At 41.8% G+C, this 13,505-nt stretch overlaps 3 protein-coding genes across 3 annotated transcripts; 1 reads left to right on the top strand and 2 right to left on the bottom strand.

The window, feature by feature from the left end:
- The first annotated feature begins 2,070 nt into the window (after nt 1–2,070).
- Nucleotides 2,071–4,626, top strand: LOC135652797 (uncharacterized). The gene is made up of 7 exons (XM_065174038.1): nt 2,071–2,199; nt 2,277–2,798; nt 2,985–3,202; nt 3,302–3,449; nt 3,569–3,654; nt 3,859–3,950; nt 4,224–4,626. Exons 2-7 carry the CDS (start codon nt 2,712–2,714, stop codon nt 4,487–4,489), a joined length of 897 nt encoding a protein of 298 aa, XP_065030110.1. The 5' UTR covers nt 2,071–2,199; nt 2,277–2,711; the 3' UTR covers nt 4,490–4,626.
- A 1,523-nt stretch (nt 4,627–6,149) lies between these two features.
- On the bottom strand, nt 6,150–8,699 carry LOC135585661 (uncharacterized). The gene is made up of 6 exons (XM_065175344.1): nt 8,508–8,699; nt 8,365–8,435; nt 7,348–7,396; nt 7,166–7,272; nt 6,814–6,896; nt 6,150–6,726 (listed from the first exon to the last, which is right to left on the bottom strand). The coding sequence occupies exons 1-6, from the start codon at nt 8,554–8,556 to the stop codon at nt 6,408–6,410; spliced, it is 678 nt and encodes a 225-aa protein (XP_065031416.1). The 5' UTR covers nt 8,557–8,699; the 3' UTR covers nt 6,150–6,407.
- Nucleotides 8,700–9,114: 415 nt separating this feature from the next.
- Nucleotides 9,115–13,218, bottom strand: LOC135653402 (abietadienol/abietadienal oxidase-like). The gene is made up of 10 exons (XM_065175343.1): nt 12,710–13,218; nt 12,178–12,423; nt 11,587–11,917; nt 11,345–11,494; nt 10,982–11,221; nt 10,727–10,810; nt 10,405–10,483; nt 10,126–10,247; nt 9,854–9,981; nt 9,115–9,638 (listed from the first exon to the last, which is right to left on the bottom strand). The coding sequence occupies exons 2-10, from the start codon at nt 12,399–12,401 to the stop codon at nt 9,533–9,535; spliced, it is 1,464 nt and encodes a 487-aa protein (XP_065031415.1). The 5' UTR covers nt 12,402–12,423; nt 12,710–13,218; the 3' UTR covers nt 9,115–9,532.
- Between the last annotated feature and the right edge of the window lie 287 nt (nt 13,219–13,505).

The following is a 13,505-nucleotide window of genomic DNA, read 5'->3' as shown; positions in this document are numbered from 1 at the left end:
TGTGTGGCAGCCTCATCATTTTCTTGTTTTCTGAACCCTACTTGGAAACAGTCAATAAATAATAGAAACTATTAGTTGATTTGTAAGATCTTTTCCTCCAATATTTAGTCAAAATGAGCCACAAGATTCTAGATGAACTGTTTGACCAGCCTACCATCCTTTCATATTGATTTACTTTATGCTGCTGATGTGAATTGGAAGGGAAAAAAATGCTCCATTATTGTACGAATCTTAAAACGACCAAACTATCCTTTTCCCAGATAAACCAATCAAATAGTACAGAGGAGTTTAAGCTGCAATATAATTTTTGTCATTTAAGATCCATCTGAGCAACCCATTGGAAGAAGTAAGTTGTTTCTAAGCTCTTGCCATCAAACTACTTTTTCTGCTTACTAATTCAAGCACTCCATTTCTGGGTTTGTGTTTGGAACAATAATGAGTGTGTTCAACATGAGAACATCACATACTAAACTTTGTTTAGGATCCTAATAGAATTAGGAGTCATAACAAGTTCAGTTAGAACATGCTAGAACATGCTATATATATGTAGTATTAATCTTCTAATAATATCACGTATTTTTGTTTAGTCCCTAACAGGTCTTATCTTTTTATAGATAAGAGCAGAGGATCTAAGATAAATAATCAAAAGAGTTTTTTGTTATCATAATTTGACTTTCTTTAATGGCTTGAGTAGCCAAAGATAGATATTAGGGTTTGGTGCATTCCACCTTGCCCACCAAGTGATGGAGGACATGATTACAGCCTAATACAATTAGTTATCACTACTTACACTCCACTTCCTTAGTTGTGGTTTATCCAACAAGACCAAATCACTTTCTTGTCATTGTCTCTCCACCTTCCTTCCCAGCTTGATCCATTAGGTTGACTTGTCCACTTCAAACACCAAAGACGTGTTTGGTGAATCTAAGCCCATTGTAGGTCTCATTTTAGTTGTATCAATCAATGTTAAGGTGGCATAAACTTCATCCTCAAGAAAATATTTTTTACTAATACTTCATCTTGGGATCTATAAAATGGAAGTAACTCATATTTTAACTTTTCAAATTATTTTTTTTTCTATTAATCTTTTTCTAATTTAAGTATGGAAGGAGTTTTGTTAGATATGTTTTTCCGTAAATATTTATTAAAATTATATTTTTCCTTTTCGGAAATGAAATATACCAAATCAGTGGGATGTATTATGTCAAGTCAATGCTTTTGTTGACGAACACATCTATCAAAAGGAGAGGAGGAGGAACCTTCGCCCGGAATATTCCTCCCTCCTCTCCCTCGATGCAGGACGTCGTCCCCGTCGGTGATGATGTATTATTAATATCATCATATTAATATCTTAAATATAAATAAAAATATATTTACTTTCCGTGATGACGAAACGAGTCCTTTTAAACTCGAAAATATTTATGACAAGGTCTGAAATTTCGTACCGTACTGGAGTTTCGACGATTGCTCGGTACGATACGAAACGATATACCGAACGATATATTATATATATATATAATATTATATATATTTTTTATTTATTTAAAAGCCGACTTATTATTCGTTCCGTTCGATAATGGACGGTCCGCGTACCGATTTACGATAGGACCGGTAAGTATCGCTCTTATCGGACGATATTATTCTGTATTACTTACCTTGATTTATATCCAACAAAGAATTTTCTTGCATCATGGTGTCCAATCACCGGTTAAGAACGGCTGTCGTATTGTGCCCGCCGTTCACTCCACGTTAATGGAAGTCCCTCTTCAATGCCTTCAGTTGCAGAATCCATCGATGTCAGAGGTTCCCAAAGTCAACAAGTTTACACTTGGAGCATTGCATTCATTGACGCTGGATTGCGGAAACCTCCATAGCGTCTCCCCCGTCCCCACGAGTCTCTTTGTTGAGAAGACCAATAAAGGAAGACTTTTGACTCTCTCGTGATCTTTTCTCCCAGTTGAGCCTATCAACCATTGCCACACTCCACTCTGTTTCCTTAGATTTGGACTTTATGGGCAACCTCATCCACACCTCCCAACTCGGGAACGGTTCGTGCCCCGCTATGATCGAGAGACGAGGGAATAAATGGCAGTAAAGAACGAGAAAGCTAACGTAAGAGGAGAGCGAGAAGGGGAGGGAGGCGGACTCATTAAAGAGCTCAGTTTCGTTATTCTTCCATCGGAGAGAGTGGCGACAAAGGTAATCTTCTTTCTTCTTTCTTTCTCTCTATGGAAACGCCCGCTCTTTTTGTTCTACTTTTGTTTCTTCCGCCACAGGAGGAGCAGAAGATGCAGTTTTGCGAGAAGAACACGGAGGGGGCTGTCGCTGGGAGCAGAGGAGCTTGAAAAGGTCGAATTTTTCTGAAGCTTTACGTACCTCCGAGTGTCGTCCCTTCTCGTCCCCTGCTGCTGCCGCTTCTCGATCACCGGTCGAACATTGACGGAGTGTTGATTTGCTATGGTCGTTCGAGGACGAGTAATGAAAGCGAGCATGCTGTGATTTGGGACTTTCCGGGCCCTTCCCGTCGCCTCTCGTCTCCACTGGTCCAAGAACAGAGCACCTGCTCTGATCTCCTCCTCCTTTCCTCTTTTTCTCCTCTCTCTTCCCCCTTCTTCTTGTTTCTTGAGAGAAAAAGATTGGATCTTTAATATATTGGAAGGTTGGGGACAGCGACAGTTCATAGAACAGTAGTGTAAAACGGCGGGGAAACGATGAGCGCGAGCTGGCGAGGCCGCTCCAACCTCCAAAGCTTCCTCGAATCCACGACTCCTTCGGTGCCGCCCCACAAACTCCCAAAGGTCTCTCTTTTCTTTCCCCTCCCTGTCATGCATTTATTACTTCGATCAGTACTATTCATACATGTTAACCATTTCCTTTGATTTATTTTGTGTTGCTCTCGTAATATATGAGTGAATTCGGATCGGAAATGATTGCTCTCTACATCCGGAGATGTTTGAGCTCCAATTCTTGCATGGTGATTACAGTCATGGTGTCGAGATCTGAGCAATCTTTGGCAACTGGACGGGAAGGACAGCGTGGAGTTCTTCAACCTTGGAGACCTGTGGGAGCAGTACTACGAGTGGAGCGCCTACGGTGCCGGTGTGCCGGTCAGCCTGCACAGTGGAGAGATGGCAGTCCAATACTATGTGCCATACCTTTCCGGTGTTCAGATATACACTAACAAAGCTCCTGCTGCTCCCAGGTACCTCTTCTGCTCCCTCTGGCCCAAATAGCTATCTTTTATCATGGACGCCTGCAATTGAGCTGGATTAGATTGGAAACTCTGTTCTTGCGATGACAGTGAGCACGAGTACAAGAAGCTGGCCAGTTCAGATGCTGCATCCGAGTGCTTAGAAGACGCAAGGAGAACCAGAGAGCGGATTGGGCACATGTACTTTGAGTTCTTCGAGAGCTCTTCTCCTTACGGAAGGATTCCACTACTGAACAAGGTATTTTATGTGCCTATGTTGTTTGTCTGTCAAAATATTTGCACTTTCCTGCTTCTCTCTTCTCTCTCTCTCTCTCTCTCTCTCTCTCTCATTCATTCATTTTTGGGGTCTGTTAGTAGGTGCTTGAATTGGCTCAGTCCTACCCAGGATTGACATCTTTCAAGAGCACAGAGCTCTCTCCTGCTAGTTGGATGTCTGTGGCCTGGTACGCCTCAAACCATCTCTTTTTCATCTCTCGTCAAAAGAATGAAATGTTAGCTGATAATTCTGTAATCGAGGAAGGAAGATTGATTACCAAACAACATGTCTTGGACTTTGGGACTCAATTCTTTTCGATAGTTCTAGCACAAGGAACAAAACAATTAAGGTTGTTTGGGTTCAAGGCTTAGTCCTGTCTCTCGTTCAACAGGTATCCTATTTATCATATCCCAACCAGACGAAGCGTGAAGGATCTGTCCGTGTGCTTCTTGACTTACCACACATTGTCCTCTTTGTTTCAAGGTATGTGTTTATGCTGTTCTTCACAACCTCGGAATTGGCAACTCGACATGAATCGTATCCAACACCAAAACACTTGTGTTATTTTAATATATTTCATGGCCAACTGGATTTCTCTCATCCAATAAACAATTTACGGGTTTGGAGATGTTTGTGCTTGCTGTAGAGGTAGAAACTCATTGCTTTATTTTACATCCTGATGCATTGATGTGAAGTACTATCTCAATGAAATCTACATCCTTGTTATGGAGATGTTTCTTCCAAATGTTCATGCAGATCAGATTCATGAGAGCTTCACAAATGATCTGACCTCGTTCAGAGACGGGAAGAAGAATGGAATGAAACCCGAAGAGAAGTGCGACCGCATCTCTCTTCCTCCATTTGGTCTGGCCACTTACAAGCTTCAAGGGAGCCTGTGGACGATGGCTGGCACAGGAGATCATGAGAGAATCACCTCCCTCCTCGGTGCTGCAAAGTCATGGCTGCAGCAGCTTAAAGTCCAGCACCATGATTTTACCTATTTCACGACACACTTCGTATGAACAACACCATTGGTCAAACACTGCCTCGGTCTGCCGTAGTAACTTCTCGTGTTAATATGTTGAGGATAACTACAATGAAGAGAACCTTCTTAGGGTGACCGGAGATCATAACAAAGAAATCTCAAGACTTTGTGATCCTGAAAGATTTGTCTTTTTCCGGAGGTGGTATGTATAAAGAAATCTTTATACATACCAAAGCAGAAGATTGCAGTAAGCTTAAAGAAACATATTGCAGACGAAGACCTTCATGGCTTGGAACACCAAGAGGAACGAACCCTCATGGAGACGATGCGCTTGTGGAGAACCACCCACCCGTCTGTTGACTTACTCGCTTTCGTCAACCCGTTGACCCATTTTATCGTCCATCTCTGCGAGTGTTATTTGTACCCTATTTCTACTGCTACGCAAAAGACTGAAAATAAAAAGTATTTTTAATATAAAAAATATATTCAAAATATCTTTTATCGAATAATTAAGTGCATACATTACGCGTGCGGGTAACAAATGCGTACGGCGCATCAGAGATCCTTCTCGTGCTTTTAGCGCCACTGTCGATGATAACATCGACAGCCAGCTTTTTCACTCGAGGGTGTTCGACTGTTGGGTGGTGGAGGAGGAGACGACAGAAAAGAGTATATAGTTTCGGTATCGATCAGATTTCTTCTTCTCTCCAATGCTCTTTTTTTCTTTTCTTGATGACAATTGTAGTAGTTATTGCTGTTCTCGGTGGTGCGGTTGATTGATCGGAGCAGCTAGAGATTTTGGTGGGGTTTCGGGGGAGGAGGGGGAAGAGAAGCGGGATGGCGAGACATCGACATCGGGGGGATACTGAAGGAGCTGCCCAACGAGGGGCGAGTGCCCAAGACGAAGATCGCGGTCGGTGCCGATGCCGATGAAGCTGTTGCGGGCGGGGATGAACTTCTCCCGCGGCACTCACGAGTACCTCCGCGTCGCCATGCACAACACCCACATCCTTTGCGCCGTCACGCTCGACACCAAGGTCTTTTTCTTTTCTCCTTTCTCTCCTTCGTTATTGTTCTCGATTTGTCGTCTTTGTGTGATTAGGTCGTTGCGGTGTCGTACTCATCGGTTTGATGCAGACGGACAGTGCTAATTAAAAGATAACAAGTACTTTTTTGCATGGAGAGTTCTCTGTTTCTTTCCAAAATGCCAGTCCTGTGGGGCTTTTCTTTTTCTAATTTTGAGGATGTGCGACTGTGGTGTGATCGGTCGGTCAATTTTCTGTAAGAGTGAAGCAGACGGAGTGGAAGCCATAAAGGATTGTGACATGAGAATCTTCCTTGTGCCAGATTTGCACGTAAACTAACATTGCAACATCAACTTCTGTCGTGAATGAGTGATGATATACACTGATTTCACGGATTAGTATAGAACTTTGGAAATTGCCACACAACGACAAGTGAGCAAGCTATGGAAATGGTAAACTACCGTATGAACAAAGCATAACTCTTGTGATCCAAGCAAAATTAGACCATTCCACTTGTTTGATGTCAAAGTGATAAGCCCTTCTCGAGGGAAGGTATGAAAATGAAGTACAAATAGTTCTCCTTCCATCCACATTCTATTTTCCCTGGAAATTTTCAGAATGCAAAGGATTTGATGGTGAGTGTTGGCAAATCTATCCTCACAACAAGAGATATAATGTTCGCAAGTCAAACAACGTCCAGTTTGTAGCATAAAAATTGCTCCTTCAGATATCGAACATTTAACCGAATTGCATGTTGATGTATTGTGGAATGTGGTTTGGGTAAAAATAGCAGAAGAGTTGTATCTTCTACCAACAGGTTTGCTCACATTAGAAAATTAACAAGACAGGCCTACAACGACTAGGTTTGTAGTGAAAACAAAATAGAAGAGAAAATTCCCGAGGATGCTATGGTTGTATATTTTCCTCTGGTCATTCGTTATCAGAACTTTCATAAGCCAGTCCTAGCAAACTTTTAACAGTATCTTCTGGTTTTCGATTGGCCTCGCCGCCATTAGTTTTCATGGAAGTATCTTCACGCACCGGCTGCTCCTGCATTGCAACATTAGCCGCCAGACATGCATTTTTCTGGGTTTTGGATGGCGTTGAATGAGAGATATTCTTCCCCAGATGTCCCTCACGGTCTCCAGTTGATGAGACAGTCGGTCGTTCAGATTGCAGTGAACTAGGACTTGAAACTTTCTGCCGCTTAGGTTTGATTCCAATAATGTTTTTCAAGAGATCTTGCTGCCTGTCCATCAAGGAAATGATCAATCAGATTTTTCTTAAAGAAAACTAGTCTACAGTATTAGTAAGCCAATGATAAGTCCAACATCACCTTATGCCACTCTTGGGCTTCGGTTCAACCCGAAGCGGCAACGGCAAAGGTGCAGGTGAGGAATCAACCAGACTTGCAGCTTTGTGCTCAGAGAGTCAAAGAAAGAAAGAAAAACAGAACAATGATACAAGAACAAAAAAAATGTCACCATAAGCCAATGATAAGTCCAACATCACCTTATGCCGGTCTTGGGCTTCGGTTCAAACCGAAGTGGCAAGGGCAAAGGTGCAGGTGATGAATCCACCAGATTTGCAGCTTTGTACTCAGAGAGTCAAAGAAAGAAAGAAAAACAAAACAACGATGCAAGAACAAAAAATATGTCAACATATGCAACTCGAACACATGAGGATATCTTAAATGCAGCAAAAGCTTGTTTCTCAGTGCGCCGTAGAAGACGCTCAGCATCTTCCTCAGCTTCCATCTGTTCCTTTAGATACAGCAAGTCATCACTGTCCAAAGCTGGAAGCAAACCACTACAAAGTTGGCAATATCATGTAAACACATAATGTCGTTATTAAAAGGAAAAGCAAGTACCGCCTCGCCCATGAAGGTAGCCTCCACGTTCACCGGCAACTTCCTGCATCTGCTAGCATCAACCGCCCAACAGGAGAAGCCAATATCCCTGCCGGGGCATGTTATCAGAACACTATAACTGAAAATGTATGAATTTACGAAATCTACACAACCAAACAAGTGATCAACATCAAAAATTAACTTGCATCAACCTAATTGTATTCCACAGTTTATGCCAGTAAATCAACATTTCTGAGGCATCTTTTAAGTTTCACCATATGGAAGTTTTCTTTCAGTGCCTCCCTGCGTGTTTGTGGCTGTTAACCAATCTAACAAGGTGTAAACCATCAACACAGAAGTAGAAGTTTGCTATGTTGGAGAAAATAAATGCTAAACTAAAAAAATTAAAGATTGCTTGAAAATGTGTTGTTGGCAGGACATTACAACAACGAGATATCATCGTGATCTTCAGAATATTCTGCACAATTCATCTTACATGTATAATTATGTGATATTATATACACCTAAATATGAACCAGAGATGAGTACACTTCTCTAGATAAGTAGCAGTTCACATGATAACTTCTTAAATACTAGGATTGATGAATAGGCGAATCTTGTGTTTTAAATCAGAATCCATCTCCCATGAGATCACATCCAAATTAAGCGTGACAGCTAGTTTGACACAGGCCCGTCTCCAGGAAACCTAAAGAAAGGAAACAATCCGTACAAGAGACCGACGAGGTACAAAAAAGATGTAATTTTGGCTAAAGAAAGCAAACAAATACCAATTAATAACCCAGAAGAGGCACCAAATGGAAGAAGAAAGATATAACATTGGCAAAAGAAAGGCACCCAACACATACGAGGTGTTGGACAACGAACATATATTCCTCGAACTTCGAAAGAAAAGAACCTTCCTCATAGCAACAACTTAGAAGAAGACAACACTACCAATACAAAGATTCCTCTTCTCGACGAAACGTATAGAATCGGTAGAAAAGAAACAATCACCAATAGAAGGGCCGATTGGCTAACCTTTGCTACCATCCGTTGGAACGTGATGTCCTCGTCGTCGATCTTGTCCTTCCCTTTCCCCCATTTTCGATCTGCCGAATCGAATCAAGAACATTTAACACGGAGCATGACAACAGCTGGGAGAAACTTGTCGATAGGAATACCTTTGGGGTCGCTGAGGTTGGTGTACTCTCGCACTTCCTTTCCTGCCATGGTTCGCGATTGCCAGCGAAGAGAAACCCTAGCCCACCGACGTCACCGCCACCGGTTTCCGGCGAAAACCGCACGATCGAGAGAGACCGCCCAAAAGCCCTAGAAAACAAACGGGGACTTGGCGTGGCCTTATCGCGATACCTCGAAGCTTCGATTCCTAAGACGGTCTGCGCAAGGCTATTGGGCTTCACAAAGCTTGGGCCCAAATAAGATGGCCCAATGCTTTCCACTACTCAGCCCAACTTGATCTCCGCCGGCCACTTTGTCAACGTCTCGGACAAACATTAATCCTCCGTTTTAGTCAAATGGTAAAACCTTTATATGAAAAGATAGAGAATTGTAGGAGAAACTCTATAAATAGAAATATATATATATATATATTTTTTAATAATTAATAAAAATATTATTTTAATATTTTGATAAATCTTTGGAGATCGATCCCCTCGAAACGATCACCTCCAAGTGATCCTCGATCCTCCCTTTATTCATTTTCTTCCACGATAAAACCCTAAGGGTCTTATCAAGAGCTCACTTACTCCGAGTTGATAATGCGGCTCGATATAATGAGTTGTTTAAGTCACCCAATTCCACAAACATATCATAAATCTAACTAGCTTCAAAATTATATTACACTTTTCTGAAAACAGCATATCACCATCTCTAGTTGGCATTTTGGTTTTGAGTGAGACATCAGAAACAACCAGATCAATGATCACAACCAAGTTTCACCAGGAAAACAAGATACAATATGTGCCCAAATGAATGAAGACTAGTACTAAAACATCGAATTATCTAGCATGGTTTTCATGACAAATATTTCTAGAGAAAATGAATAACTACATGTAAACCCTCGTCTGCATTTTGAAGAGCATAAAAGCTTGTGATGAGTATAGAAACCAGCAGTGTCTAGTGAATGTACATTGACAAAGTGAAAACCCGGCAAACTCGATTTCCTTGAGCAACTCTGTCAGATGTATCAGCCTACAACTTCATCAGGATTCTTGGTTATACAAATTTGGAATCCATTCACTAGCCGAGCTGAAGGGAAAAATGACATCCTATCTTCTTTGACTTGAACCCATCTGTTAAGATCCAAAGATGCATTTCGAGTAAGTTCATTTGTTCAGCTCATTCTTGCTAGAAATGGCACCGGGTATGCGTTTGTGTGAATACAATTCCTTTTGTTCATTCTCTAACCGACATTTTGTGGAACACTTTTTGCTCTAAGTGCATGAATCAAAACAAGTTGAGCATACATTTGTTTTATTAAAAGCTGGACAAGAAGTAGAATGCAAACCTGAGCTTAGTAACAATATGATGTAGAAAGAAAGCAATCTGAAGTCGAGCTAGTTCAGCCCCTGGGCAGCACCGAGCACCCCCTCCAAATGGTGTGTAAAAGGGACTAGTTCTCCAATTTCTCTTATCCTTCAAATCCACAAGAAAATAACTTTGTCACTCCATGTTTGTGCACAAACATATCCGATTGCGATTGCCAATCACATTACATTCATGTTAGCCTAACATGTAGAATTATCACCACGGTAAACAACAGGCAAAAATACCACAAACCTTGTTCTCTTGATCCATCCACCTCCAAGGGTGAAAACTCAAAGCCTCGGGATATATACTTTCATCCCGGTGAACTGCTGAGAGAAAGGGAACCACGAAGAATCCCTTTGGAATAGAAAGATCTGACAATCGTTAGAAGAAGTAACTGAGTGAGGCGATTCATTCTCGGATTTTTGGTTTTTTCGCTGCAAGAATTACCAAATTCTACATAGCTTCTTTGTATGTTTAGCAAACACTGGAACAGTTGAGACGAACACCTAAATAACAGGAAACAATTACCTTGATACTCGATATCCACTTTTGCTTCCCTCAGTAACCATATTGCTATGCCTCCAAGTCTAAGTGTTTCATCGATGACCTGCATGTATCGTTGTAGTCATTCTCTCTGCGTTGCCGGTGCAAGACATGTCTTTATGCCATGGATAGGATCAGGAAAGACTTGTGTTCAGGTTTCTTGCTTATCCATTCGAGTTTTTATAGCTTACCTGGAAGATTGATATCTCACCTACAATCACTGTCTTTAATGCACCATTTTTGGTTTAAGCACCTATGACTAGCGTCTCATACAAAATTCAGCTAAAGTTGAGAACAAGTATCATACACAGAGAGTGAATGGCATGGCTTCATAATCTTCCTGAGAGAGCATGTCACTGCCCCTTCTTCTTCTAATGCTCATTTGCTCATCCTGTTCAACCACACAAAAGCGGATATCAACATAACATTACATTTGATACTGTGGGGTGTAGGGGAAGAAAAGATGTCATGAATTCTAACACAGGCAGAACTTGGTTTACGCAGTAGGCATGGATTGTTGATGCTAAGTTGGGTGAAAAGAAGCCTTAGATGTAGCTCTTACCTGCACTTGCTCCAATGCATTGGGGCAGTGAGTAAGGAAATAGAGAGCAAACAGCATTGTTTTAGCAGTCGTCTCGTTTCCAGCAAATAGAAGGTTGATTATGAAGTCGGAGATGACATCATCAGGTAAGTTCTCCTCCTCGACCAGTCTCCCGAAGGCTCCATTCTCTCCTGCAGACCTGGTTTGCTGTCTTGTGATCTCTATCATTTTCTTGATCTTCATGGTGATAGTTTTCCTTGCCTGCCATGTCCAAATTGCTCGTTAGCGCGATCGCGATGGATCAACAATTCTGCATGCTGGAGAGATCAAGCTTTTCTACTCTTGCAGAAGTTTGGAAAGCTATTAGACGGGGTGTGCAGTTACCTTCATTGCAGTGTAATAGGTGAATCCAGGCAAGTTGATTGGGACAGAGAGGCAACCATCGACAAAATCCGAAAATAGGCAAGCCATCTCACCGATCTCTGATTCGGTAGACACACCTAATAGCTGATTGACCATCAGATTGATAGCAACCTGGAAGGAGATCAATTTAAAGTCTCAGAAATTTACATTCAACAACTAACTTCTCACAAAGGTATAGAAGCAAGCTGTCGAGCCTCACTTGCCTTTCTGCACAAGTCTTGGAGGACTATGACATGGTTATCCTGCAATGTGCTTAGTGCTCGAAGCATAACGATCTGCATGTCCGCTAAGAAGTGGGAGTTCAGATTGAGCTTCTCCGCCCTCATCATGTCCATAGCAATCCCATGAAGCTTTCTTTGCTGCTGTCCATGAACTACAATGACCCCATTCCGGCCTACCAAATCTCTAAAGGATTTTGGATAACATGACTGGAATAATTTCTCTTCGTGTTGGATGATGAAACGGTTGAAATATGGATCAGCTGAGACAACTGCTTGTTTACCGAAGAGATTGCATCTGAAAATTCTTCCATACCTGCATGTTTTTGACACAATGCAGAAAGGTTTTCCTTTCAGACTTATGAACCAAATAGTTCTATCGATCTTTTCGCTTTTATTGCTAAAAGTTCTCTCTTTTTTGACAAAGCATTGAATCAACACAAGTAGTAGTAATACAGGGTTGGAATTTGCCCCCCCCTTTTCCTTTTGTTCAACAAATATAAACTGATCTGACGTATGTAGATTTACGAACTACGGCAACAGAGAAAAGACTAAGTGAAACTTCTCTTAATCTACCGCCTGACTTGATCTTCCACGAATTTTGGTGGATGAGAACTCGCCACAGCCATGTACCATTCAAGGCCATGACCAATTAGAGGCCAACTTCTTCCTCCTGGCGGCAACTTCTTTGAAGTTCTCCGAATCGTCCTTTGATGATTCCGTTTACAGATCCAAATAGAGATGAATAGGAGCAGGAGTGCAGCCACAGAAGTCCACGGGGAGGGCCAACTTTCTTCCATTTCTTGGAATAAGAGTTGCCACCTGCTTGAGAAGAAACAGGTAAAAATTGTTAGCAACGCCAAGAGTTTTGCTCAAGATGAAAAGAGGCAGATTAATCTACTCTTTCGATTTTATCTTGCCATTCGTTTAGACATTAGAGATCTCGATAAAGATCAAACAACTATTGCCGACGAACAAAACCCTTGACATCACTGTGCAAGGTCGTAAGAACAGAAACTTCAACACGGATTGAAATCGCTTAAAGCGCAGTAATTTCTACAATCACCATTAATGGAGAATTTTAAGAAAAAGGAAATCATGTACATACTCTTAAACCGACATTGTCAGTTCGAATTCATAGTTTTTCCACAGAGAAGAGATCCTGAGCAGGCCGACGTCTTTCCCTCTTTTATGTTTCATGTGGTCTATGAACTACGATTCCTCCTGACATCTCTCTCCTGCCATGGTGGTAGATAGTGACGCTGTAGCGGCGAGCAAGCAAATGCTGGCCGGATATGCGGAGCAGAGGCTGCACCGCAAATGCCACTCTCCTCCTCCTCTCTTTCTTTCTAATGCATCAAACTCCCAACTAAGAAGACATGAAACGTGGGGCAAGCGAGTTCTCCAAGCCGTAAACCGCGGAAAACAAAGCAAGAAAGCTTGGATTCCATCAGAAAGCTGGCATTGACATTACAAGACGCCAACTTGACAAAGACTTTTCAGTATACTTCATCGTCGAGATGAAGTCAAATATGCACGCCCACGAGGTTAATATGATAGTTGATACAACACGAAGGACGAACGAATGGGAAAGGCAAACACGAAGAAAGAAAGCAAGCACTCTGCACGAGCAGAGATCTTAAATGAGGGCGTTGACCTTGCAGCCATTATTGCCCAGTATTCCATTTCTTCCCAAAGGAAAAGATCGGAGAATTCAACAACTCCAGAGGGTCAATTCAATTGACCATCAGAATTCGAAGAACAACGAAATGAAAAGAGAAAGAATTGAGTAGCATTCCATCAAACTGCACTTTGTTCTGTCGAGAGGAAGAATAAAATTTCTTGTCATTGTGTGAGCTGATGAAACGAAACAGGGGAGACGAAGACATGGAATAAGGAGCATA

This window comes from Musa acuminata, chromosome BXJ3-11 (assembly GCF_036884655.1).
Source record: "Musa acuminata AAA Group cultivar baxijiao chromosome BXJ3-11, Cavendish_Baxijiao_AAA, whole genome shotgun sequence".
In the NCBI taxonomy this organism is placed as follows: Eukaryota; Viridiplantae; Streptophyta; class Magnoliopsida; order Zingiberales; family Musaceae; genus Musa; species Musa acuminata.
Note: the sequence above shows the minus strand (reverse complement) of the source record. Positions and strands in the feature narration are given on the sequence as shown.